Source organism: Anabas testudineus, chromosome 7 (genome assembly GCF_900324465.2).
Source record: "Anabas testudineus chromosome 7, fAnaTes1.2, whole genome shotgun sequence".
NCBI lineage: Eukaryota > Metazoa > Chordata > Actinopteri > Anabantiformes > Anabantidae > Anabas > Anabas testudineus.
In genome coordinates, this window is record NC_046616.1 from 7265286 (window position 1) to 7290083 (window position 24798).

A 24798-nucleotide genomic window follows, 5' to 3' on the forward strand; every position below is an offset into this window, starting at 1 on the left:
AGAATGAGAATACATGAGGATGAGGTGAATAAACAGCGTAGGAAATAGTTTGTCTTTGATAGACGGAGAATATAATAAGCACATTCGTATGAAGTGCAAATCCACTTGGAAGGTCTGGTGAACAGAGTCAGTGGTTTGAGTCCATGGCCACTGACCCCAGGTCTGTCTCTTTACCCCAGAGTGAAGCAGCAGAAACAAGGGATGGTGCACTGCTAAGTTGCATTGTGGGATCTGTAGTATTCAGCATTTGTGGTTTTTAAGCTATATAGGGAATAAATGTTCAGTCTCACGTGGATTTTGACCATTTTCTTTAAAGCTGTGATTGATAATTGATAGCAGGGCCACACAGATCAGTGGAGTGGCGTCTCTGTAGCGTTACAGGACAGAGTTTATATTTAACCTCATCACATTCTTAAACATATCCTAACTTTTGTATCGGTTCTCTGGTATTTTATGTAATTTCCAATGCATTTTTGTGGAGACTAAATCTTTTTAAATGAGGAGTTGTGGTCCTTGACATTCAAGTGTTTGATACCTTCTGTTCTACAGTAGTCTGTGCTAGAAGCTGCTTTTAACAGGTTGGTAACCAAATTATATTACAGACCTATATTTATAACCGACTATAGTGGAGGTGTGGAGGCAACAGTAGAACCTCTGATCAGAGTAGTTTGACATCTAGTGACATTATTCTGCTGACCAAATGCCCATGTCATCCTCCAGTAGCCAGCTGTTTCAGAATCCCATAAGAAATTGCTTAATTTTGCTAAAACTCCTCCAACTCTGCTGATGTTGGAGGAAAGTCCTCCTGCCTCTCTGGGCCTCACCGAGTCCCTCTCTGTGACAGCTTCTGCTGTTGCTGCTTGTTCCATCAGGGAGGAATATGACTTTATTTGAGACGCTAATTACCTAATGGAGATGATTCAGACGTGTCAAACGTTACATAATCTAATGAGGTCCTATGTTGCCTTTCTGCAGCCCCGCCTTCCCTCCGTGTCCAGATTGAATCTGACGTTTAGAGGCCAAGAAGCGAAAGGAACGACAGATTAGTGACTCTCTCTCTCTCCATCTCTTTCTCTCTCTCTCCATCTCTCTCTCCTCCATCTCTCACCCACTCCCTCTCTCTCTTTCTCTCCACTCCTCTCTAGCTGGAGAACAAGCGGCGGCGGCGGCAGTGGCTCGGCTGGTCGTTGCGTTCGGACCGGGAGCTCCTTCTCATCCTCAGGTGCGCTCCCGTCTTGTGCGCTCCTGGACGCGGAGGAACTGGGGGGGACTGATCATGGGGTCATCATCACGACCATCTTCAGCATCTTCAGCATCTTCAGCTCTGCACTTTACTTTCTCCTCCGCAGCGCCGGATCACGAGGAGAGCGCTCTAAAATAAAACTGTGGCTTTGACGTCGATTTTCCATCAACGGGAAACTTTTCTTCAACAAAACATATTATAAATCATAAAGCGTGTGGAATGGAGATCCCAACTTTCTTGCTGTCGAGCCTTGCCCTGCTTTTTGTCGGAGGGGATATTTTCACCAGGTGAGATGAACCTTGCTTTTTTCCTTCCTGTAGGTGTGTTCTCCCCGTGTCGCCTCTTTAATCGCCCCATAATATGCAGAATAAAAAGTTTTATTTGGCAGAAATTCAAAGCCCGATCATACAGAGAACTGAGGAGATTGGGGTTATATAATAGGAAACGCATCATATTAATCTCTACACCATCTCTATCTGAGTGAATGGCTGTTATTTAATAATAATCAATAAGCAACACAGTAATCAAAATGCTATGAAAAATAAAAATGGGTTCTTAGACTTTATGCTTAAATGTGCAGTTTCTCCTTGCTGTAAATCGCCTCCCACGACTTTACCTTATTAATATTAATATACAGTGTTAAGTATAAACTGAATGTACGTGGCTCTACTCTCTTCATGATTATGTAAAAACTACTTCCTCACACCCACAACCTGAAGTCTGCGTTCTGCTCTTCTTTTCCTCCGGGCACATGGTCTTGATGGCACTATTTGCATAATGCATATGCATAAAAGAGGTGATTGTTTTTTGCACATATGCAGGCTAGATGAGGTGAGAGGGTGTGTTTCTGTGTGGCAGATAATGTCACCCATCTACAGGCCTATTGCACAGGGGTCAGATATCAGATGGTGGCATCACAGGGTGGATGAGTCCTCTGTGTTTCTGCATTTACAGGAGCTGTAGTTGCTCAGTTTTGGAGAGTTTGAGAAATGGGAGGATTGTAGGTGCTGAGTTAAACTGACAGCCCCTCCTGTTTTGAACATTTTACTAATATTACTTTTTGAAAATGACTTGATCATACGTGATCACTGACCATCTTATGTTAATAAAACCCTAAACTCAGTTCCATTTAGAGTTTTCAAACATAATCCAACCGTGACCTCTGATTGTCAGTGTTCTCTGGATTAGAAATGACCTCTTTACACAGATCTCTGAGATACACGACAGTATGCTTTTGTCAGCTGGCTAAACCAAGGCCAGCTTTGACATGCTGTACATTTATGTTTCCATTAGAGGCCTACATTCAATACATTCATCTGTGTGTAGATAAAATATCAGGTCATGTCCACCAGCTTTCACAAACAACCAGTACTAACCAGCATCCACTATGGGGCTCCGGCTTCTGCAGAGCCCGTATGCTGGCTGCAGAAAAGGGTAAAGGGTGAAGCTACTTAAGCTTTGGGTGAATTTGGGTGAATTGTTTCTATTGTCCCTCTTGGCTGTTCACCAGTAGAGGGAGTAATAGCTATTGTAATTGGATTTTCTCGCCTCTAGTCGCTGCTGTTATTATTATTTTGTTCTCAGTACAATGCAGAGTGTAGGCTTTTTCTTGCACCTCATTATGTGTCAGCTCTCGCTCTCTCTCTCTCTAACACAACACACACGTAATCCTGCACACACATACACACTGCTGTTTTGCATTTGGTGGCTGAAAGTTGCAAACTGCTTCCTCAGAACAATATTACACTGGTTCTTCTTCTTTTTTTTTTTTTTAGCTCTTCATTTATCTATTTCACAAAAGTTGCTTAGTTAAGCTATGCCTTGCCACCTTTGGTGCAATATGAATTTCACAGCTTTTCTTTCCAGCTGAAGTGTCACTTACCCTTCACTTCACCAACACAATCTGCATCCAATTCATGTTATAATATTTTCTGCGCTGAGCTATAAAAGGCTGTAGCTAAGGAGAAGGTAACAGGACCTGACAGAGAATGAAGTGTAAGAAACACTAACACGGATTGGATTCGATTTTAGTAACATCGTTTGGCCTAAATGAAAACATACAGTATTCTTCTAACTGTCAACAAATCCCATTAAACAGCTATTCAGCAATGAAATGGTTCATCTCCACTAACCCAGTGTGTATCAATACAAGGCTGAAAATAATCATTAGCAAATGCGCTATTTATTTATTGATGGATTACTTAACAGGCCTATTGGGACATGAGTGCCCAGACCTGTTGGGACTCGGGGTCTCTGCATGGCACGAGTGTTAACATGTCGTGTTTTATGCAAAATGAGCACAAAGAGAAATACAATCACAAACAAGAGACACACGACAATCATAAATAGACAGTTGAAAAATCACCAACACAAAATGTTGACAAGCTGCGCCAATAGAGACAATTATCTAACTAACAGTTGAAACAGGTGACAACTATTAATAGACACAAAATGATCGCAAACATTTTTGAAATAATCTTAAAATGACCCCTAAGGTAAAAAGAGCCACCACAAAACACCCAAATAAGGATGTGAGGGCCTCTTGTTTTGTCATCTGGTCATATAGAGGAGGGGTATTGGAGCCCTTTATCCCACAATGCGACCATGCATTTACTATTGAATACTATTGTTTTAGTTTTTTTAAAACAAAACTATAAGTATTTCTGTAAGATTTACATCTTTATTAGAAAACAATAGGCAGGAAAAACAACAGATTTGAGAAGTTAGGACGTACTGAGGGACAGAAATTGTTGGTTTTGGTCTCCTGATCCTTTAATTAGGGTTTTCGTTGAATTATTTTTAACCTTGTTGACTACAAACTGTGAGCACGTCCTGTAGCTGCTCAACAATAAAAGGTCATTTACCAAGGTTGAGCTTTTATTGGGAAGTCACTGCAAAGCGTTGAGTCTGCAGTCTTAAGCAGACTAGTCAACAGTGAGGTTGCCACATGTAAAAGGAGAAACACGAATCAAAACTCCAGGCAACAGCAGACTCCAACAATATCCAGGTGCTGTTATAGAAATAATGACACATACTTTCTTGTTGCCAGTGTGACCGAGTTAAACATCACTTCACCACACACTTTGTTGACGACGAGGACTGTGAGGATGTGACCTTCTAAGGAGAGCTTTTAGTGTTAGTCAGTGTGCTTTTCACAAGCTGACAGAAAGTGTAAAAGAGATATTACAGTTCACGACAGTAGGTGACTCAAAGGTCAGTGAATAATATGAATGAGGCCCAAACAATTACATAATTTTAACTAGTAATTTAAACTGATTAATGATGTCTATAATGTATATCCAAAAACCTTCTTTAAAATGTGAGACTTTTATTATTTAAGACAATATTATACTCACATGGTAATAATATTATATTTTAAATTAAGTCACTGCAAGCTCACTTAAATGGTGAAGTTATCACTGTGTCAGCTGCGACAAGAGTACTCGTGGTTCTGGGGCTCTCTGCAGAAATACCAAAAATTATACAGGAAATGTAAATAGTCTCCTGTGGCTAGGATTCAGGATGCATGCAGAGTGTGCAGAGAGAGTGAAAAGAGTGGTTCCACACATTTCCTCCCACTGTTCATTTTTTCCCTGGGGGTCTTCTGGTGGGTAAATCAGGTCCTGCATGGGAGGTACGGTTCCTAAATGCTGCACATTTCATCATATTTACATCATATTTTACTGCCCAGTCATGCAGTGGATGGTAAGAGACAACAGTTCAGTTTTGTTTTCCTGGATACACGAGACACGTTCAAACACGGACAGATTATAGTTAAGCTATTGTGGCAGCAAGATGATGATGATGTGTCCCCAGCGTTTTATGATCTTCCTGGTCTGTCACACTTGTCCTTAAACCTGTTCTCAGGTGGCACAGTTCTCCTGACTAATCTGTGTGATAGGCTGAGTCAGCGGACAAATCCCTCGTAGTGTCCAGAGAGTACATTTCCCAATAACACAGTGATTTGATCATGTTCCTCGTGCTGCATGAACTGCCTCTTAAGCCTGACTCTGCTCCGGCTGCAGGGAGAGGTGGTGCAGGGACACTTCAGTGCTTCCACTAAAAGCCTCCTACACAATTTTAGCAGATGCACCACATGCTGCATGTACACAGCAAAAAGAATCTGGCCCTTTCAGTCCGTTTGAACTATGTTCACAGTCAAATTTTGTTGACCTAAAAGAGATTAATCTGTTTATTAAGAAATTAGAATCACACATAAAATCGCACAACTAGATTAACATCAGTTTGTTCAGAACTCTCATGACTTCTCATGTGTTCTGTGTTGTGGGAGTAGGATCGCCATTTAAGATGTACGCTGATTCTATGTTAATCTACATTAAATGTATTAAAATTCAAGTTTTAGCCCAACAATAAAGTACACTTTTACTGCATGTCCTCAAAACTGGCTACGGTCCCTTTAGTTTTGATGTAACATTCCTTTTACATTATAAAAAATGTAAATATCAATATTATTTACCCAGGATCAAATCAATTATTTTATCTTACAGCCAAAGAAACATAAAATATCTTCAGTTGTTATGGAAATGTGAATATGCTAGTGCCAGTTTCTTGGTTTAACTGAACATAAACAACTAATTGATTTCCAAAATTCTTACTGATTCATGTTCTGTCCACTGATCATCTGACGATGTAAGCAGTTTTCGCCAGAGATGACTTGTCATAAATGATTCAATAGCATATCACAAGTTATTCTCTTTAACATAAAACCCTGGGATTATTAAAACTAAACCTAACTAACAGTACAGCTACAGGAGCTGTCATGTCCTCTGGTACTGAACAAGAAGAAAGTCATTCATTAAATATCATCTACTAGTGCTGTAGTGCTTCAAGTTGAACATCAAAACGTGCTCTGTAGTTTGTTCTATAACCACAGTGCTGCTTATTTGTGTCCAGCAGTGTGTGGAGGGCACAACCAAAACTCTCCGTCCTGTATTTACCAGGACAGGACAGAGCTCTTGTGTTTGTAGACGTCATCCTCTAACTACAGTAGAAGAAAGGACACCAGACTCCCACACTGCTAATTTGTCCTTCAGCAGGATACCAATTCCCCTCCGCTTGTTCTCTAGCTGACCTATAACCTCGCTGAAGCGCGGATGGTGCTGGGGTATCAGAGATTATGCAACATTCTCAACGGGGTACTAGGGATTATACAACACGTAGCATTTTATCATTGTGCTAAATGAACAGATTTCCTATGCTTTCCTTAAGTTCTCTTCTTGGGGTCTGACAGAAGAGAACAGAAACTGCTTTAAGCCTCCATGGGGATAAACTGTACTTGATTCATCGTGTTATGACAGCAAAGTAGTAAGTTATTGTAAAAGCAGAGAATTACATTACATTACAATAAAAGTTGGGAAAAATGTTTCCCAGCACAAACATTATTCATTTTGAACATCATCTTTGCTGTGAAATGTACTTTTACAGTACAGGAATTCACTACATTATCTCAGCTGATTCTAGTTCATCTCACATAAGGTTTGCTTGACTTATTATGTTGTTTGTCTCTATATTTCAACTGGAATAATTTTTACTGTGAGGGCAGCTGAGTATGTTGTATATGTACGTATATGAGGACCACTGTTGTACGCTGTGAAGAAATGTGTTGAGATTAGGATTTTTTTCTTATTTGTTTCTGGACTATTCTTTGCAAAACATGACAAATGCTTTGTGCGTAAACACAGGTGACATTAGCGACGCTTTCTACCACAGACAGACCAGATTCACACGGTTTTGATCCTGAAACTGGTCTTGGCTTTTCTAAGTTTTATATACTTGCAAAAAAATATTAAAAAAATCAAACATTGACTTCTACAGTGAAACTGGTTAATGATGAGCTTTAATGGTCAGGGAGCCCGTGCAATGCCTCATTGGCCACCAGGGGGCAGCAGACCACAGGTAGATATCTGCAGGTTAACACAAATCAGCCAAAACAATAAAATAAAATCACCTGGTGGTTTTAATGTTGTGGTGGATTGGGGTCAGCAGCCCATTATGCAGCAGGCAGCTATGCACTGTGTTATGTTATGTCACCTGCTGATCGAGGCCAGCATTACATTTCGTCGTGGTGTTTAAATCACCAGAAGGGTGGTGGTAATGTTGTGGCTGATTAGTGTAAATACAGACATACAGCCCCTCTTATAAATGTTTGATTAGTTTGATTACCCCAGAGACTCAGGAAAGAACAGCAGACCCACAAGTACACATTGTATTCATGCGTCTAGTCACTCCTGAGATTCCATATTTAAGTGTCTAACATTATTAGAGTTGTAATATGGTGAATAAAGATCTGGATGCTGAATGACAAGCAGCACAGACCCTTTATTATCCCTGTAAGCTGCAGTGCAAACACACACACACACACACACACACACACACACACACACACACACACACACACACACACACACACATAGTCATAAATATAGAGCAGCTGTTTCTTTATATGCAGTACTTATTTATGTTTTATGATGATTATCTAGTTGTATTGCAGCAGTGCTCATCTCATACTGATGCCAAAAAAACAAATTAAACAGTAAGTCTCAGAGGATCATGGACCTGACACCCTGCTTGCATTCAGGTACCTACTGGCGTTAGTCAATAAAACAGCGTTTGCTGCACATAACAGTCACAAAAAGACGCCATAAATTTGAGCGAGGCTGCTGATTTTTGTCTTTCCTCTTGTCTGTCTTCTTTTCCCATCTGTTTAATGTCAGCTCATAAACAGACGGGCCCAGATCCAAGCCTCAGGAGAGACATTTGATGAAAATAAAATAAGAGGAGACTCTCAGTTGTTTCATGGATGGAGGGGTATTTCTTTTCTCCTCAGAGAACTGCATGTGAGCGTTCTGTTTGGCTTTGTTTGGTCTTAAAAATCCAAACAGGAAATGGAACATTTTCAATAAATGTGCATTTCGATCTTATGTAGCTATTATTATGATTAGTATAAAAAAATCATGGACACAAATGAATGATGGAAAAAATAAATAGACATAGGCACCAAGATATAAACAGAAGATTATACATCATTCCATTAACAAATAAATGAAAGAAAGAAAAAAAGATGTTGTACTAAGTATGAAAGATACTATAATTAATTTAAACTAGTAAAAATGTTCGCAGGCTTCCTCTCACTGTCTTCTCTCTCAGCACGTAAAGGCCTGTTTGACCTTGGGTGTGTTAACGGATTTTGTGAAGTAAAAGCGCTTTAATTCCAAATTTAGAAACTACCAATTAGTGAAGGAATCCAGGAGTCACATAGTGATTAATTAATTCACTCAGTGCTCCCATTTCTTTCAGACGTGACAGTGATTGCCAGTCTAAAAATACATCTGCCACTACAAAATGGATCCACTCAGGAAATATTAATGACGTCGCAGAATTTGTGTAGATGTGGTGATATTTCGTGTGACACATTGTTGTGCTGTGGGGGCCACTTTTTCCTGCTGCTGCGGTTTTCTGTTTTGCTCTTTAGGATGTTGACTTTTCTCAAATGTCAGTCTTATTTCAAAGGTCGCTGAATGGCTTTTCATTGTTGATCAATAATAACATGTTCGATCAAGCCCCCGTGTGGTTCTTTTTTGAAACCTTCAATTATAATCTATGTATTTGTTACACAGCAGTCAGTCTTTTCCCTCCCTTTTATACCACGGAGTATGAAAATAGCAGTTAATACATGATACAGATGCATATAACATTGGCTTTCCTGACACCAGCTCAAATGCATAAAGATCCACACTTACATACACAGATATCTGTTTACAGGTTTGCAGTTCTAAAATGCAAAACTGCCACCTGGTGGTATCTGAGCTGTGCTGCTCTTAAATCCTACACTCAAACTGTGGTTGTCAGTGTGGACTCTGGGCCCTCAGCTGTTCCTGCGGCCTCGGGAGAGTTCCTTTATACCAGGAAATAGTTTTACATTTCACTGTTATTCTGCTGCTGGAGAGTTGTAAGAATTTAAATAGTATAAGATTTAAATTAAGGTGTCACTCTCTCACACTAGAGACTGCATTGTAAAAAGGTGGGAACTTGTTCATAATTAAATTTATTAAACAGGGCTCAGTAGAGTAATGTGAATCTTTTTATTAAAAAAAAATATGATTTTGTGCAGTGAGGCACGGTGTTTAAACTGAGCTGTGAGAAATATGATAGATGTGGATCTGCTGTCAGCCTCCTTTGTGAAGACACAACTGATTTTTTTTAATGCTAATACAAATAGAGCTCTTTGAATGGCTTTTAAATCTCATGGCTCAGTGTCTTTGATCATTTGAATCTCATCTCCATCTCCAACAAATAATGAATTGTTGACAGCATTTTTCATTATGGATATCACATGGGAATTTGTGTCATTTGTTAAATGAATTAAAGCATAAATGTAAGAATAGAGAAGTTAAAAAGCTCCTTTTAAAATACGATTTGGAGCAGATTACTTACACGATTATATGTCTTCTTATACGCTTCAATGAGATTTCACATTTCTCTAATGATTACCTTGAAGGAAATTTAAAAAATGTGTATTCATTGGATGATGCTGGTCAACAATGACTTCTAATGTTGTATAATGTTAATGTGTATTAAAGATTAAAATCACCTTTTATTTAAAGCTTTGTGTTGATCTCTAAGGTTTCCCTGTGGCTGAATGACCGCTGAAGGCTGCTGTGTTTGCTGTTTGTTTCTTTTAGGGCCATGCTGAGTGACATTGGGGACTATGTAGGTACAGACATTGAAATATCCTGGTTACCTAATCTGGATGATTTAATGAAGGGCTATGCCAGAAATTTTCGCCCTGGGATAGGAGGTGAGTATGAGATCTGTTGCTTGTGGCATTGGGTTGCACTTCACCCCCTCACATTTACAGCCATCCTTAGCATAACCCAACCCAAGGTACACCAACATAATCGCTTACATTTCATTTCCAAATTCCATTATCCTAAGCAGTGTCTTTATTTTTGTGTTTTCTTGTACAACACTGGAACAAACCGGGATTTACCTTTTTTAAATACCTGCTTGACTTCTCAGTAAGGTGACTTGTTTGTGAGAGGCACACACACACACACACACACACACACACACACACACACACACACACACACACACACACACACACACACACAGAAAAAGCTTTATTAAAGGGATTATCGAGGACGATTTCCTTCAAGGACAAGAAGGAAATGGGTGGTGCAAACAATGTGCACCGCTCTGGAGACTTTGCTAAGAATGGCTGCAAGATGTGAAACATCCAATGACCACAGCTATAGATTTCTCAGTCTCACAGCTTAACTCAGCAGATAGAGGTGAAAATGTGGAGCAGGAGCACAGTTATTAGCACACACACACACTGTCCTTTGCTTTACATGCTTACACAACCATCGTAAAAAACACCAGCATGATGTGGTCACTACATTCATAAAGATATAATGTTATTTTGGATGCACTGAAAATAAAAGCTGGACCAAAGGGCAGTGATGAACAATGAGGAATCATGTCTGTTGTTCGGGATCATTCCCTTCATTCAACTCAAGTGTCAAAGCCCTAAAACATACTGTTTTATTTGTTTATTTTACAATAAATATCCAAAGTTGTCTTTGGATGCATCTTGAAAAACATCTTTACATTACATCCACTTGGCAGATGCTTTGTGTTCAACTTCAATAGCACAAAAATCTTTTTTATTCAACATCTTTTAGCCGCCCCATACGCAAGTGTCAGCATAAGTTCCAGACTGTAAAACATATTTCTAGATGTTTTGTGCAAATGCAAAGTTATTGTGTTTGTGAATTTTATTTTATATGTTATGTATTTGACATTTTAGTAAGTAAAATGAATAACACCATAACCATTACCACTGAAATTGCACTGCAGTCATAGCATATATAGTATAGTATAATAAATAAATAAGTATGGGTTGGTGAATAGTGTATTTACAGTATTTTGATGTATTATTAATGATCTGTGCACCTCGACTTGATGCTATGTGAGATACTTGTAACATCAGCTGAATGACAATGATCATCTAACCCGCTTTTTCTGACACTAACACACAGTAAATATACTATTCACCTCACGCTGTACATCCAGTGTACTGTCAATCGAGTCTGATCTGTGAGAAATGGTTATGTGAAGCTGTTGAATGAAGGAGAATGTATGATTCCTTAATGTTCAGTATGAATGCCCCTTCTGCTCTGCAGCAGTGAGCTTCCCCAGTAGTTTCTGATTACAGAGGCACCCACCATGCTAATCACATGGCAAACTCTCGAGTAGAAACGCTACAGTGTGCATGTGCGTTGACAGAAACCCACTCTGAAAGCCCAGTGTTGTTTATGAATACCCACAGCGTGATGTGCCACTTAGCCTGGTTAAACTGGATGATGCCTAATCTGTGTGCACTGTAGGAGTGTTTGAAATGTGGGAGGGAAACGGATGGGTGAAGGTGTGCGGATGGACTAATGGATTCATAATGAGCAGAGGAGGTGTGTGTTTGAATTGGGGAGGGGGAAGGTTTGCGTTCTTTTCTCACTTCTTCCCCCTGCAGGTCCGCCAGTGAATGTGGCCATGGCTATTGAAGTGGCCAGCATTGACCACATCTCTGAGGCCAACATGGTACGTGCACAGTGGCTTTTTTTCATCATCCCTCCACGTCATATACTGCAGCGACGATCAAAGATTTGCCATTTGCATAATCCTGTTTTATCCCACTTGAGGGTTTGAAAGTACTCAGTGTGAACATGTGTGACACATTGGCTGAGTAGTTAGATAATATGATACTTTCATGGATTTCGTGCAGTAAGAACCAAATCTAGTTGGGCGAGTCAAGTTATGTATGTGGTTTTCATTCTATTCCAGACTAATATGTTGGTCTAACATATTTGGTCTTAGTCTAACATTTAAAAAATAAAATCCAAAGTTGAAAATCAGGGACAATTTGTGTGTGAGTATGATGTGTAATACAAATAAAGGAAATAATTCACATCAGAATCAACTATAAAAATGTGAAACTAGGTAATGATACTCCACTCAAGGAGTATCCAATTTGTGGCAGACATTAAAAAAAGGCAAATTTTCAATACATTGACAAAACTCGTCTAAAGCAATAGAAGACATGTTTAAAAACTACCTTTATGTTTGAAGTGGAGTTTACCTAAAGTTATAGATTTGGACTGCCTCTATAAACAAAAACACTTCACTTTCTTTCAATACTGTATTTTTCTACTTGCCCTGCCCATGACTCAGCCATTATGTGTTGTCTTTGTGTGTTTGTGTTGCTCCTGGCAGGAATACACCATGACTGTGTTCCTGCGGCAGAGCTGGCACGATGACCGCCTGTCCTACAATCACACCAACAAGACACTGGGGTTGGACAGTCGCTTCGTGGACAAGCTGTGGCTTCCCGACACCTTCATTGTCAATGCCAAATCTGCTTGGTTTCACGACGTGACAGTGGAGAACAAGCTGATCCGCCTGCAGCCCAACGGAGTCATTCTATACAGCAGCCGGTACGAGGAAAAGGATGATTCATAAGGCAGCCAGTTAGACTCTGGGACTGTTGTGCCATGATGTTGACCCTTTTCTTCTACAGTACAGGAGCAAGTTCTTGCTAGCTTCAGATTTTCTATTTGTTTTTTACTTATGCCATCAGATGTCTCAGAAATTGAAGAGCACAGACATCTCTTATTTGCTTTCTTCAAACATCAAAATCCCTCATGATCCATACCATGAGCTGAGAATAAGCAGTTCTTAAACTTAAAAAAATCAGTCATATGGTCTGATGTGCTTGTACACAGCTGATGCAAGTGGAGGAATAAAGGTGAAGTTGATGGTTTACCTGATTTATCTGGGCTAAATCAGTTGTTTTTCCCATTTAAAAGACCTGTGTGGGATTCATGAGGATTTTCTGTGTTGGCTCCCAGTGAACGGCAGGATGCGAAAAGAATTCACCAGTAGAAACAGTAGCACACTGGTTGTTTTTATGTTTTTTAAATGACAAATTGAAAGAGAATTCATTAATTTGGTCTTAGCACACAAACTCTGTTCAGGTTTATTTTAACAGGTGTTATTAACAAAAACACATTGATAGATGCATAGTCTGCTACATGTACAACACCAAAGAGTAGACAGAGAAAGGTAGTGAAAACTGATGAAAATAATCGAACAGTTAGCAGCTGGAGAATCACACATTTTTCTTGGATGTTGATAGAAACCAAAACAAAGCTAAAAGGAACCAAAGCTAAATCGTAACGGCCGTTCTCTATCTGCTGGATTAGAAGTTCACTAATTAACTTCGCAGGGTGATAACACCATGTGTTTTTACAAATGAACTCCACTGCCCAAACAAAGCTCTAAAATCAGTGTAGGTCCAATGTAGGTTTTGCAGTTTGTGCATCTTTCCTCTCTGTCACTTAAAGCTACTAAACTATTTGTCATCTATACAGGATTCTAGTTTCATTATGTGAGTGTGAACCAGGAGGTTTTAAAATCTTGTTTGTCAGCTGAGGTTTCATAGAAAAATAATAAGAGATACCCACATTAGACCAAATTAGGTTTTGATGACTGACTCGTTTTGTTACTAGAATCACTTCAACGGTGGCGTGTGACATGGACCTGACCAAGTATCCCATGGATGAGCAGGAGTGTATGCTGGATCTGGAAAGCTGTAAGTTGGGGATTTATCCTAAATATTCCTCTATGTATGCTGCAGGAAAACATGAATAAAAATGTGACATGCCCACGTTTCATATCTTTATTCCTTGGACTGATACAATCTGTAATGTCACATCAGATGGTTACTCCTCAGAGGATATTGTGTATCACTGGTCAGAGAGTCAGAGACACATCCATGGCCTGGACAAACTGGAGCTCTCCCAGTTCACCATCACAGACTATCGGTTTGTCACAGAGATTATGAACTTCAAATCTGGTGAGCATCCATCTTGTTTTCTTTGTTTTTCTTCAGCTTGAAAGCTCCTTACATGTTCCTCGAGTGTTTTATCCATTGCATGAAATTTTGAGTTTTTGGACTTAACTTGCCTCCTGCATTGGAAACCTCTTCAGATTCTTTTTGAAGTGAGTTATATTCTATGCATAGAAGGAATGGATGAAGTCCGGCTCGCTGCTGAGCCAGGCAGGAGGTTGAGGAGATGATAGGAACGTCTCCTGGGACGACTCAGTCTGCAACACAACTTTAGATTGCACATGTTGAATCTTTCCCACTAGGGGCACAAGCGAGCAGACAGACGGTCCATGATAGTTTCTGTACAATTGGACATTTTCAGGATGGATAATTAACTCCTTCAGTCAAGAGTTAAACACTGTTTGTTTTCTGCTCCACAGCGGGAAGATTTCCAAGGCTTAGTCTTCGCTTCCAGCTGAGACGTAATCGAGGCGTCTACATCATCCAGTCATACATGCCTTCGATATTACTGGTCGCCATGTCCTGGGTCTCCTTTTGGATTAGCCAATCAGCAGTCCCTGCTCGTGTAACACTAGGTTGGTATGAGTTTGAAAGTTTTAAGGGAGGAACTTAGATCTAACAATATAACAAATGTTTTTCTGGTGTGTGTTTTTTTATTTATTAAAATTGGTTCATTCAGATTCAGATACTACAGCCAAGGCAGATCAAAATCAAAAAGTTTTTATGCATGAATCTTTATATAGGTTTTGGCTTATGCTACTGTTAGGAGTACACAGAATATAAATGGCGGAGAGTATTCAGAAGATTTATGTTCTATTGCACATAAAAACAGGTTTAACATTGATGCACAATATTTTATCCTCCAAGCCGAACTGTTCAACTGTATGAAACACAAGTTTGGATTATGTTTTTTTTTTTTGTCCTTGTAAAACATACTGTATCACAATCATGTCAGTGCATAAGCTCCACTAACGTCACCCAGTTGTAGTATTCCAGCATGTTTTTTGCTGCGATAATGGAAGTTAACTGTGGCAACAACAGCAGCTTGACAAACTTTGCAAGATTTTGTTCTATGATCCCCCCAAAAAACAAAACAAAAAAACAAACCAAAACACTCCCAAACTGCAGACACAGCTCCTCTCTCGGGCACAAGATCTTTCTTCATCCCCCTATCTCTGTTTTTCTGTTTTGTGAATTGACTGTAAACTCGCCGCTCCCTGTCTTGCTTCCTGAATTGTTCAAGCCTTTGGTTCAGCTACGAAGGTAGGGCAGTAATAAAAAATTCATGCTGCATGGGAAATTACAACTGGCATACCAGATGAACTAGTGCACCTCCCAGTACTATTTCAGTCTGAATCAAAGTGTCACACTGAGTGAATGAACTGTGCCACTATCATAACTAAAGACCTAATAAACCCTAATCTGCCATTTGCGGCTGTGTATTTTTCCACAGGGATCACAACCGTTCTCACCATGACCACACTGATGGTGAGTGCCCGCTCATCCCTGCCACGAGCATCAGCCATCAAGGCGTTGGACGTGTACTTCTGGATCTGTTACGTGTTTGTGTTTGCCGCGCTCATTGAGTACGCCTTCGCTCACTACAATGCTGACTATCGACTCAAAGAGAAGGCCAAGGTGAAGGCCAACAAGCTCAGCTCTGAGGTGAGGCAATCATTCCCATCATGTACTCCCATCAGCAGACAACAATGCTTGGCTGCAGGGGGGTGTTGTGAGTAATGAGCATGCCTTTCAAACGTAGACCTGAGCCGAGCTTCAAGCTCCGCTGTTGACAACAATTCATCCCACTGACCTTCAGTAAGACAATGAACATTTCCCTATAGGCACTAATAGTGATTCTCATTGTACTGTCAGTTTCTTTTGCTGTACTCAGGGGATAAAATCTGTCTTGATAATATTTTTGGTAAAATTAAACATTTCTGAAGATGAATAAAAGCCGTTTACATGCTGACAACACAAGAAAAGTGAGAACAGAGACATAAAAAATGAAGAGAGTGAAATTAATTATTACATGAAGTGTGTGGCGGTGCATTGTTGATGTGAGTAAAACCTCAGTGACTTTAATAATCTGCTCATGTCACCATAACATCGCAAGATAGAAAATAATTAAACATAAAAAGAAACCATTCCTATCTCTGTGTTTCCCTACAGTCCATAGTAAAGAACGGCAAACAAGCTATGGTTCTGTTCTCCCTGTCGGTTACTGGCATGAACCAAGGCGTGGTGATTTCCAGCCGTCAAGGCCGAAGTCAGCGCTCCAGCAGCGAAATACCCGGGGAGGGCTGTACCGAGGAGGCCGAGCCCAGGAGGAGAAGATCCAGGCAGGCGGAGGAGACCGAGGAGAAGAAATGCTGTTCCAAGTGCGTCTGCAAGCCCATCGATGCTGACACCATCGACATCTACGCCAGGGCCGTGTTCCCTTTCACTTTCGCTGTGGTGAACGTGATCTACTGGGTGGCATACACCATGTGAGGAGTAGGCAGCAGGTCTGTGCAAATGGCCGCCACCCAGGACTGTATATAAGAAACTGCTGGAGCTGTGCCACTTCAATGCTGGCAGACTGGTTGCAGCTGCACTATACTGCAGGCCTCAGTGAAAAACAACGACAACAACAAAACAAAAAAAAAACTGTGTTACAACCTGTGAATATGGAAATATGGTAATTAATGAAACAGTTATGAGTCTAAAAAGGAATTCATATCTTTAAAATACAAATACAGAGATGTGTTGTATAAAGACTATGGACTGTGTTGCCTCTTGGAGATTCAGTGAATGCAATTTAACCAACAATCCAGACTTCCATGTCATCCTGTTAGGAACTAACTCAGCACAGGACACTGCACCAAACCATCCTGCTTGTTCACCTGCAGTATTAACCGTAATGTCACATGTTCAAAACCAAATCGCTTAACTTAACTAACTCAAAGCCACATAAATCTGGAGCGAACCGCTTGTTATCTTAAGAAGCAAAAGCGCCACCCAAACAAGAGGATAACAAGATGCGGTGTACTACTATTCTGCATGGCTGATAACTCACTCACCCTCTATCCCCACATTGCAACCCCCTCTCTGCCTCCACCCATTTTTTTTTTTCAATTCATTTTTGTTTAGGGCACCGTCTGGAGTGTCTTATCTCCCTCTGCCAGTTCTGTCTGTTTCCTCACCATTAAAGGATTTCCTTCACTACCTGTGTGTGTGTGTGTGTGTGTGTGTGTGTCTCTTGACTTCAAATGGTCACTTGAACCCAAAATCCTGTGTGAAACCAATTAAAAAAATGCTGAAATTCCTTCTGGCAGATGCAACTTTATGAATGCATGATCTCCTAAAACAAAAATATTAACTGCAGTGAATGTTAAAAGTTTCTAATTTGAGGGATTATGAATAATTGAGCTGTCCAGCAGAAAGCGGTCAAATAAAGTGCTTTATTATTTATTTCAGACTCATGTTTGTCCTTTGTCTGACCTAAGAAATTGGTTTAATGAAAATATTTAATGAGAAAGCACTATTTCCTAGTTAAAAACACAGCTCAGCCTCTGTGAGAATCACACATCTCAAGTCTTATTTCTTTCAAAGTTATCAAAATCAAATTCTGTTACTGCATTACATAAAGCATCTGAAACAAGATGTTTGTCCAAAGTTTGTCCAGAGGAAGCACCCAAAATTTAAAGGTGTCATTCTCTCAACACCATGAAGGTAAAGTGCAAAGCAGTCAGCCTACTGTGATATATGTAGTGTGTGAGAAGATGCTTTTGCTTAATGGCAGTTGTCTTGGGACCATTATCCATAATAAGATTTCACTGAGACCTGCTGAAAAGACAGAATAACTTAGTACGGGTCAAAACATCAGGCAAGGGCAAATCTTAACCACATGTGGACACTATCGAGAAAGTAAAGGCTCACTACAACATTAAGACTGGATCATTTAGCAGAATCCTGAATTATTGTTCTGTGTGATGGGATGTGGTTAAGGTGCAAAGAGGACACATTATTCTTCTTTGTACGTGGACATGAGAGAATTTGGGGAATTTTCAAACTTTCCTTTTTGTCTAGTTTCTATATAAATGTATTCATCAAGTCTCAGAACAGGAATAAATGTCCAGCTGTCACAGTTTTAATTTGAGGGTAACTAGAGGAAGCTAGGTGTGCATTAGCATTTAATTCATATACAGTACAGTCCTTCAGCTTTGGAAAATCTGAAGATACAATAATTCATACTTTCATATTGATAGTATATTAAAGACAAACACATCTCTAAGAACTCCATTGGTCTTTATGGCATTTATCAGTTATATGCTTTGGTTTTGGTTTGGTTCTAATATTATTTTATTTATTTACACACTAACAAAATAATAAAAACATCTTGTCAGTACGCGCCTTTGATTCACTTCAGTGATGGATCAACATTCTAGGACAGCATTGATCTGTGGATCATCCTTATTCTGATGCAATAGCAGTAACATACCCACACACCTCTGTTGTGATTGCTCAGGAGACCATCAGCATCTCCTTTCCCTCTTGTTGCTCCATGTTTTTTGTGTGTGCGGAGGGCGAGGAGCGAGGCTCTTATCAGGGCCAGCAGTGCAGAGGCAGAGCAAGCATGGGTGGGAGCAGGGCAGGGCTGGGTGCTCTCCGAACCGGGAGCGCGGCAGGCCGGCTTCTCCCAGGGAGATAACTTTGTTCTGGGCCAGGAGAGATGACATCATGACGGATGGTGATGAAGATGTGGGCGCAGAGGGCAGGAAGCGTTATCTCCTACAGTGGCACCAAGGGGACGGAGACACACATAGACACTTATGGAACACATCACTGCTCGCCTATACTACTTCAGTAGTCACTCCCCATTGAACGCACACACGAACATGCCTATTCATCCAGAGGTGGTCATTTAAAAGGCAAAATCAGACACAAACAGACCAGGTCACCGTGTGCGGCTGTTGTGTTATTCTCATTATCTACTGCACAGCAACAGAACTTTTTTGGAAACATACTGGAGAAACCAAACGAGAAGTCCAACTGACACTGTAGGTTTGTACTGCATGCATCTGCACCATACATATTGCATGAATCCTGTTCAAGGCACATTGGCATTCATGATATCAGCAAACAACACTTTGACACAGAAGATAACAGTTATAAAGAAACCTGAGCTGAATTCATGTCAGAAAAGTTATTTCTGTCAGCAGAAAAAAAAGGCTGAAGCTTTCAGTGCAAAATAGAACATTTCAGTACGAATTTCTAACACCATGCACTTTTTAAAGCATTAAATTGAACAGTTATAGCCTTTTAATTAGAGCATTTTTTGATGGCTTAATAACATTTGCTATTACTGATGCCTTACTCACATTTAATAAGAAGACAGAAACATGTGATAATGACTTATTGTATTAACATTTTGCTGCAGTCCGTCAAAAGTATATTATTACCATTTTGAAAGTACATGGTCTAAATAGAATTTAAGCAAACTCTTACAAAGCCTCTTGAAGTCCTTTAAATATTGACTGCAGATCAGTTTGTCTGACTCTTGCTTACTAATCAGTTCTTGCCTTGAATTCCCCCAACGCTCAGAAGCTTTTATCCTGCTGACTAATTGACAGCTAACACTGTTTACACACTGACATCATGCAACAGTTATTGAAAATGAAAGCTAAACCGGGACTTTTATGTGCTGTGATACAGGCAGTTATGGAAATGTTTACTCGTTTTAAAGGTTCATTTTGATTTTTAACAGTCTTGACTCTGATATTCACTGAGTGTATTTCTTACATTTAGTGCAAAATGCAATTAAAGTGAAGTGGCCTTTGGCAATTTGCCATTGTTTACTCTGCAAAAGTCTTTACTGTTGGACATAAAGTTTACTGCGAAAATACAACAGCAAAACATTATTAGCTTCAAAACATCACCAAGCACTGTACCTTTGAGACATTGTAAACATAAATTTCAAAGCTCATGCTTATAAATATTCTGTCATTTATTTAAACGTGTTGACACAACTTTATATTGACTGGCTAAAATTGAGATTCACCCTCAAACATTGGTAAAACAAATGCTACACACAGATAGGAGTCCTAGAATAGCACAGAACAAGGATTCATCTTAAACATATATCCTCTGTACAGGTTTTTTTGTTTTTTTGTGGTGCATGATGTGCCGTCTCCTGAACATCCTGCTGGCTTTGCTGAGCCGCTTCCTCTTTGCTGTCCACGGGGTGGTGACGGTGTGGCGCGTTGTGGCTGTCACAGGGGAGCCACTCTATTGGCTGCTGCTGACGGGCGTGGCTCTGCTTGGAGTGGAAATGGCTGTCACTCTCAAGTGCACCCGTAACGCAGAGTGGAAATGGTAACGTCTAGGTCGTGCATGCAAGCAAAAACCCGTCCACGGTCAAAACAATACAAAGTTTTAACATCTAAATAGTTGGAGCTGATATTGGACTTTTATTCCACATCACATCACAAGACGCCGTAGCACCCTGCAATAGAGACTCTAAGATGGTGTAAGAATCAGATTACACAATACAGTACACATACTGTATTATACTACTACATAATAATAATATGTGTGTCCATTCCAATTATTTATGAACTGAACAGTGATAAATACACAGTTATGTTGATGTGTTGCTAAACCAACACCAGGTTTGTTTGACTTGAATGAAAAATGTCATAATTGGCTGAAATGCCACTATTTCACAAAAGCGGTAGTAATATGATTATGATAAAGTTGTAAATAGCACTTCTACCCCATTAAAAGTCTGAAGCAGTATCAGGCGACAGTGGGGCTTTGACATGTATTCTAATCTTTGCACACTAGTATGTGCACAGTGACAATGCAAACATAATAATGTTAACAGGTATAATGTTGACCATGGTCACCATCTCAGTAAAGCATGCTAACACACATTAACACTAAACACAAAGTACAACTGAAGCTCATGGGATTATCTTCATCCTCTCTGGGCCATAAACATCTGTACTAAATATTATGGCAATTGACAAGTGGAGGACTAACAGACCAACAAACTAACATGCTTTCATTCACTCTGACCATGGCTAATTAGCAGCTGTATTAAAGTGGTGCTTTGGCATTATGCACTGAATACTGCATGAGAACGAGTGATGATTAAATATCAAACAATAACTGATTTATTTAATTGAATGTGAAAAGCTTTCCCCTTCCGCTTTCACTACAAATGTGTTTCTGTGCCAAAGTAACACGTAACCAGAGCTTGTCCAACAGCCTTTTTTCTCTTTTTAATGGAGTGGTTGGAGGATTGAGGTGTTGCAGTAAGTGAATCTTATCAGAGGTTGGAAACACCCTCTGATCGTTTAAGCTGAGAGACTTGTTGTTTGTGTGGGGAGTAAATAACTTTTAACAGTGGGAACACTTTACAACCCATCTGCCCAGAGTGGGTGAGACTTAGGTTGTCTGAGGCCTGTAATATTCTCTGCCACTAAATCCTCTGCAGCTCCTTTACTGTTTCACTGTCCATCAAAAACAAATATATCCTGTGCTGTGTTATTGCTTTGTCTTTCACTGAGCCGATGTTCTGAGCCTTCTTTCAAAGCCTCTTGTGCGGAGAGTAATTTCTGACCAGTGAGCCTTTAAAAAATGGCTTGAGTAAACAAAAAATCAGCTTGAACCTCTATTATATGAGCCTCAAAAGGATTTACGTACTTAGTGTATTCAGCACCAAGCTAAGTCTCATTTAAAAGTCGCACCTTTCCAGAACATATTCAGCGAACATCTTCAGACACAAGCTTTCTTCAGGCCTCTCTTTTTCCTCGCTGAGTCTTACTTTGAAGTTCCCTCCTCATGGAGAAGGCTCTGCACTGTCAAGTGGGATTTGCATATATGATGAGAATAATTGGCTGTCTGAAATGTGATGCTCCTTTTGGAAAAAAAAGTGGAGGACTCTTTCTTCTATACTGAGTAGCAAAAACATAAAAAAAAGAAAAGCATGTCACTAAAAATAACCTACTCCCACCTTTCCCCCCTTCATCCCTTTCCTTTGGCGGTCCTCTTTTAGGTTCTCCCCGATGGTTTTCCTCTACCTCAGTACTGTCATTCCATCCATTTGGTTTCTGGAGCTGAGCCTGCTGCAGTCCAAGCTGCCCGTCAACAATTCCTCAGGCCCCGAGTTTCATTTGCTGGCTCACATCCCGATCACAGCGGTAGGCATCCCACCACAAACTGCCCTCCCTGCCTCACGCTCCATGCAGCCACATTAAAGGAACACCTGATATCAGATAAGATTTAAATCTAGCATGGGGGGTGGATAAACTATTAGTTGCAGGAAATGTGTAATAGACACATTGAGATGAGGTCCAGATAGGCTCCTGCTTGCAAAACTCTCAGATCTCTCCCCTTCCGGGATGGTTTTAGAGCAGTTTCTTTCATGTAGGATTTGGGAGCTTTTTTGCCCCTTGGCTGAGCTCGAGGCTGGGTGGCAGCTTTTACAGCTTGAATACGTAGTGTTTCAGGTGTGTCGTGAATTGTTAGGGTGTTGCTGTCAAGATAAACTCAATGAACCTTGACACAATGAGGAGCCGATGCACAAGTCACCACAATCGTATTGACACCAGAGGAGATGCAGTGCTGTACAGATGATTACCAGTGATTACGTATTTCCAGGTGTAACATTGTGTAACTTTAAAATAAAGGGACTCCTCTGTTGTGTAACACTGACAGTGAGAAATTCTTTGTGTAATTTGACAACAATTTTTTAAGGTAACCAGAAGTTGCTGTTTGCTTCACCCAGGGCATTGTGGAACTGGACCCAGAGAACTGGGTTGCTGGCCTCGAGCAGACTATGCTCATAGTGTTGGTTCTGGGCCGCTGGCTGATGCCCAAGGGGGACATGTCCCGTGACCAGCTGTCCCAGCTCCTCATGGTCAATGTGGGACTGGGCGCAGACATCCTGGACATCTTCGACACCTTCAAGGAGCCTGAAGTCAAAACCAACAGAGTGGTCGTCATCGTAGGTCTGGCTCTCTTTTCTTGGGCTCTCATGCAGTTTCCTCTGGTGCTCACGCAGACACGACCCCCCAAGGGCGAATCTTCTCAGAGGAGCAGGGGTGCTCTCTCCTGCTGCCCTGGAACTCCACCCTCGTTCACCTCCTGCTGCTCCAGTGAAGTGTGGAGCCTGCTGCTCACAGTTGGACTCCAAGACGGCCCTTTTCTGGTTTACAGGCTCTACCTTATGGTTCAAGAGAAAGTACTCAACCAGCTCATGATTTTCTTCACCTGCAAGAACATCCTCATTGTCCTGTTGGAGCTTTACCGAATCTACGTGGTTCAGTGTGAGCAGCAGGCAGGAGAGTCAGCGTTTGAGCGATGTGCCGCTCTAGTGCTCCGGTGTCAAACCCAGAGGGGCGGAGAGGTGAAGGAGGAGGAGAAACACGAGGAAACAGGGAGCAAGGAGAGCTGTCATACAGACACAGAGAGAGGAACTGAGAGGGAGGAAGATCAGAGATATGTCCAGGTATAGAAAGCCTCAAAATGCTGCGAGGCATGACTTTGGCCCTCGGGGAGGGAATGGCTTTCACACACCAAGAGAAAAGTCGAACCCATCTGCCATCTCTTGCATCTAAGCCTCATTCAGAGACAGTTTTGTCTCTCTGGAGGTTCAGTGACTAGAAGTAGACCACAAGAGAAGAGAATAAGTCCCCCCTGAAATGATCAGAGGTGAATTTATACAACTCCCTTTGATAAAACCTTCAGAAAAAAAGTGGTGTTTCAGTCAGAGGAGGTTCCTTGGCTGAAGAAAATCACTTCAACGAGTTTAACATGAGCTGTCAATCTCTTGAGCAAGGTAGCTGAACCCAAATTAATGTAGCTTTGTGCTTTACAGTTCAACAAACATGTTTTAATCAGCAACATCATGTGTAAATTTGATTTCATTAAGTTGTGCAAATGCATTTCTAATAAAATCATACTGAAGATAATGGCTTTAACAGGATATATCAACTGAATCATGATGGCAGTTTAAAATGTTGATCACATGTCTTGCTTAATAAACATTTTCTAATAAAGATGCTTGAGAAAATCCCAGTGCTGACTTTTTACTCTGACCGCCATGAGATGGCAGTGTTGCCAAGTCAACTAGAGCGTGCACAAGCGCAGTGTTTACTTAACTGAAACGTGAATGTCAGTAACACAGAAAAACAAAAAGAGAGACAGAGCAACACCCTGGCACAGTGCTGAACATGAGTTTGTGTTGTTTATTGCCTTCTGTGTCTTTGTAAGACAGATATACCGTCAGGCTGCAGCTATGTAATTAATAGTCCGATGTAGTCAATGTAGAGACACCTCACGCTGTATAACAAGTAGGAGGAGACTGGAGAGGTTTGCTTCATTTGTCAAGGTTCATTTTCCTCTTGAGCACAATCAGCCCATAGAAGCCTGCTTGAGAGCTCGGTGCATTTTTATTATGTCTGAAAAAGCACACTCGTGATTATGTGGGAGTTCGACATGATTTGCTCTCGCTTTCCCTCTTTTGAGAGATGGAAGTTGCTTTTTCAGATATTTCTCCACAGCCCTTAAAAGCGAGAGACTGTTTGAGAGCCTATTAGGAGAGAGAAATGTTTGAGCCCAAGCTCAGGGTCTCAAG

At 40.6% G+C, this 24798-nt stretch overlaps 2 protein-coding genes across 2 annotated transcripts; both read left to right on the top strand.

The window, feature by feature from the left end:
- Positions 1–1178: 1178 nt before the first annotated feature.
- On the top strand, positions 1179–17502 carry gabrd (gamma-aminobutyric acid type A receptor subunit delta). The gene is made up of 9 exons (XM_026368357.1): positions 1179–1530; positions 9946–10061; positions 11796–11863; positions 12536–12756; positions 13831–13913; positions 14040–14177; positions 14591–14746; positions 15625–15836; positions 16344–17502. Exons 1-9 carry the CDS (start codon positions 1463–1465, stop codon positions 16662–16664), a joined length of 1383 nt encoding a protein of 460 aa, XP_026224142.1. The 5' UTR covers positions 1179–1462; the 3' UTR covers positions 16665–17502.
- A 2832-nt stretch (positions 17503–20334) lies between these two features.
- LOC113166839 (transmembrane protein 26) lies at positions 20335–23676 on the top strand. The gene is made up of 3 exons (XM_026367016.1): positions 20335–20528; positions 22216–22360; positions 22948–23676. Exons 1-3 carry the CDS (start codon positions 20335–20337, stop codon positions 23674–23676), a joined length of 1068 nt encoding a protein of 355 aa, XP_026222801.1.
- Positions 23677–24798: the final 1122 nt, after the last annotated feature.

Coding starts and splice junctions, on each gene's coding strand:
- LOC113166839 (XM_026367016.1), top strand. CDS start 20,335: ATGTGCCGTCTCCTGAACATCCTGCTGGCTTTGCTGAGCCGCTTCCTC. Junction 20,529..22,215: donor CGTAACGCAGAGTGGAAATG/GTAACGTCTAGG, acceptor GTCCTCTTTTAG/GTTCTCCCCGATGGTTTTCC. Junction 22,361..22,947: donor CTCACATCCCGATCACAGCG/GTAGGCATCCCA, acceptor TGCTTCACCCAG/GGCATTGTGGAACTGGACCC.
- gabrd (XM_026368357.1), top strand. CDS start 1,463: ATGGAGATCCCAACTTTCTTGCTGTCGAGCCTTGCCCTGCTTTTTGTC. Junction 12,757..13,830: donor GTCATTCTATACAGCAGCCG/GTACGAGGAAAA, acceptor TTTTGTTACTAG/AATCACTTCAACGGTGGCGT. Junction 15,837..16,343: donor CCAACAAGCTCAGCTCTGAG/GTGAGGCAATCA, acceptor GTTTCCCTACAG/TCCATAGTAAAGAACGGCAA.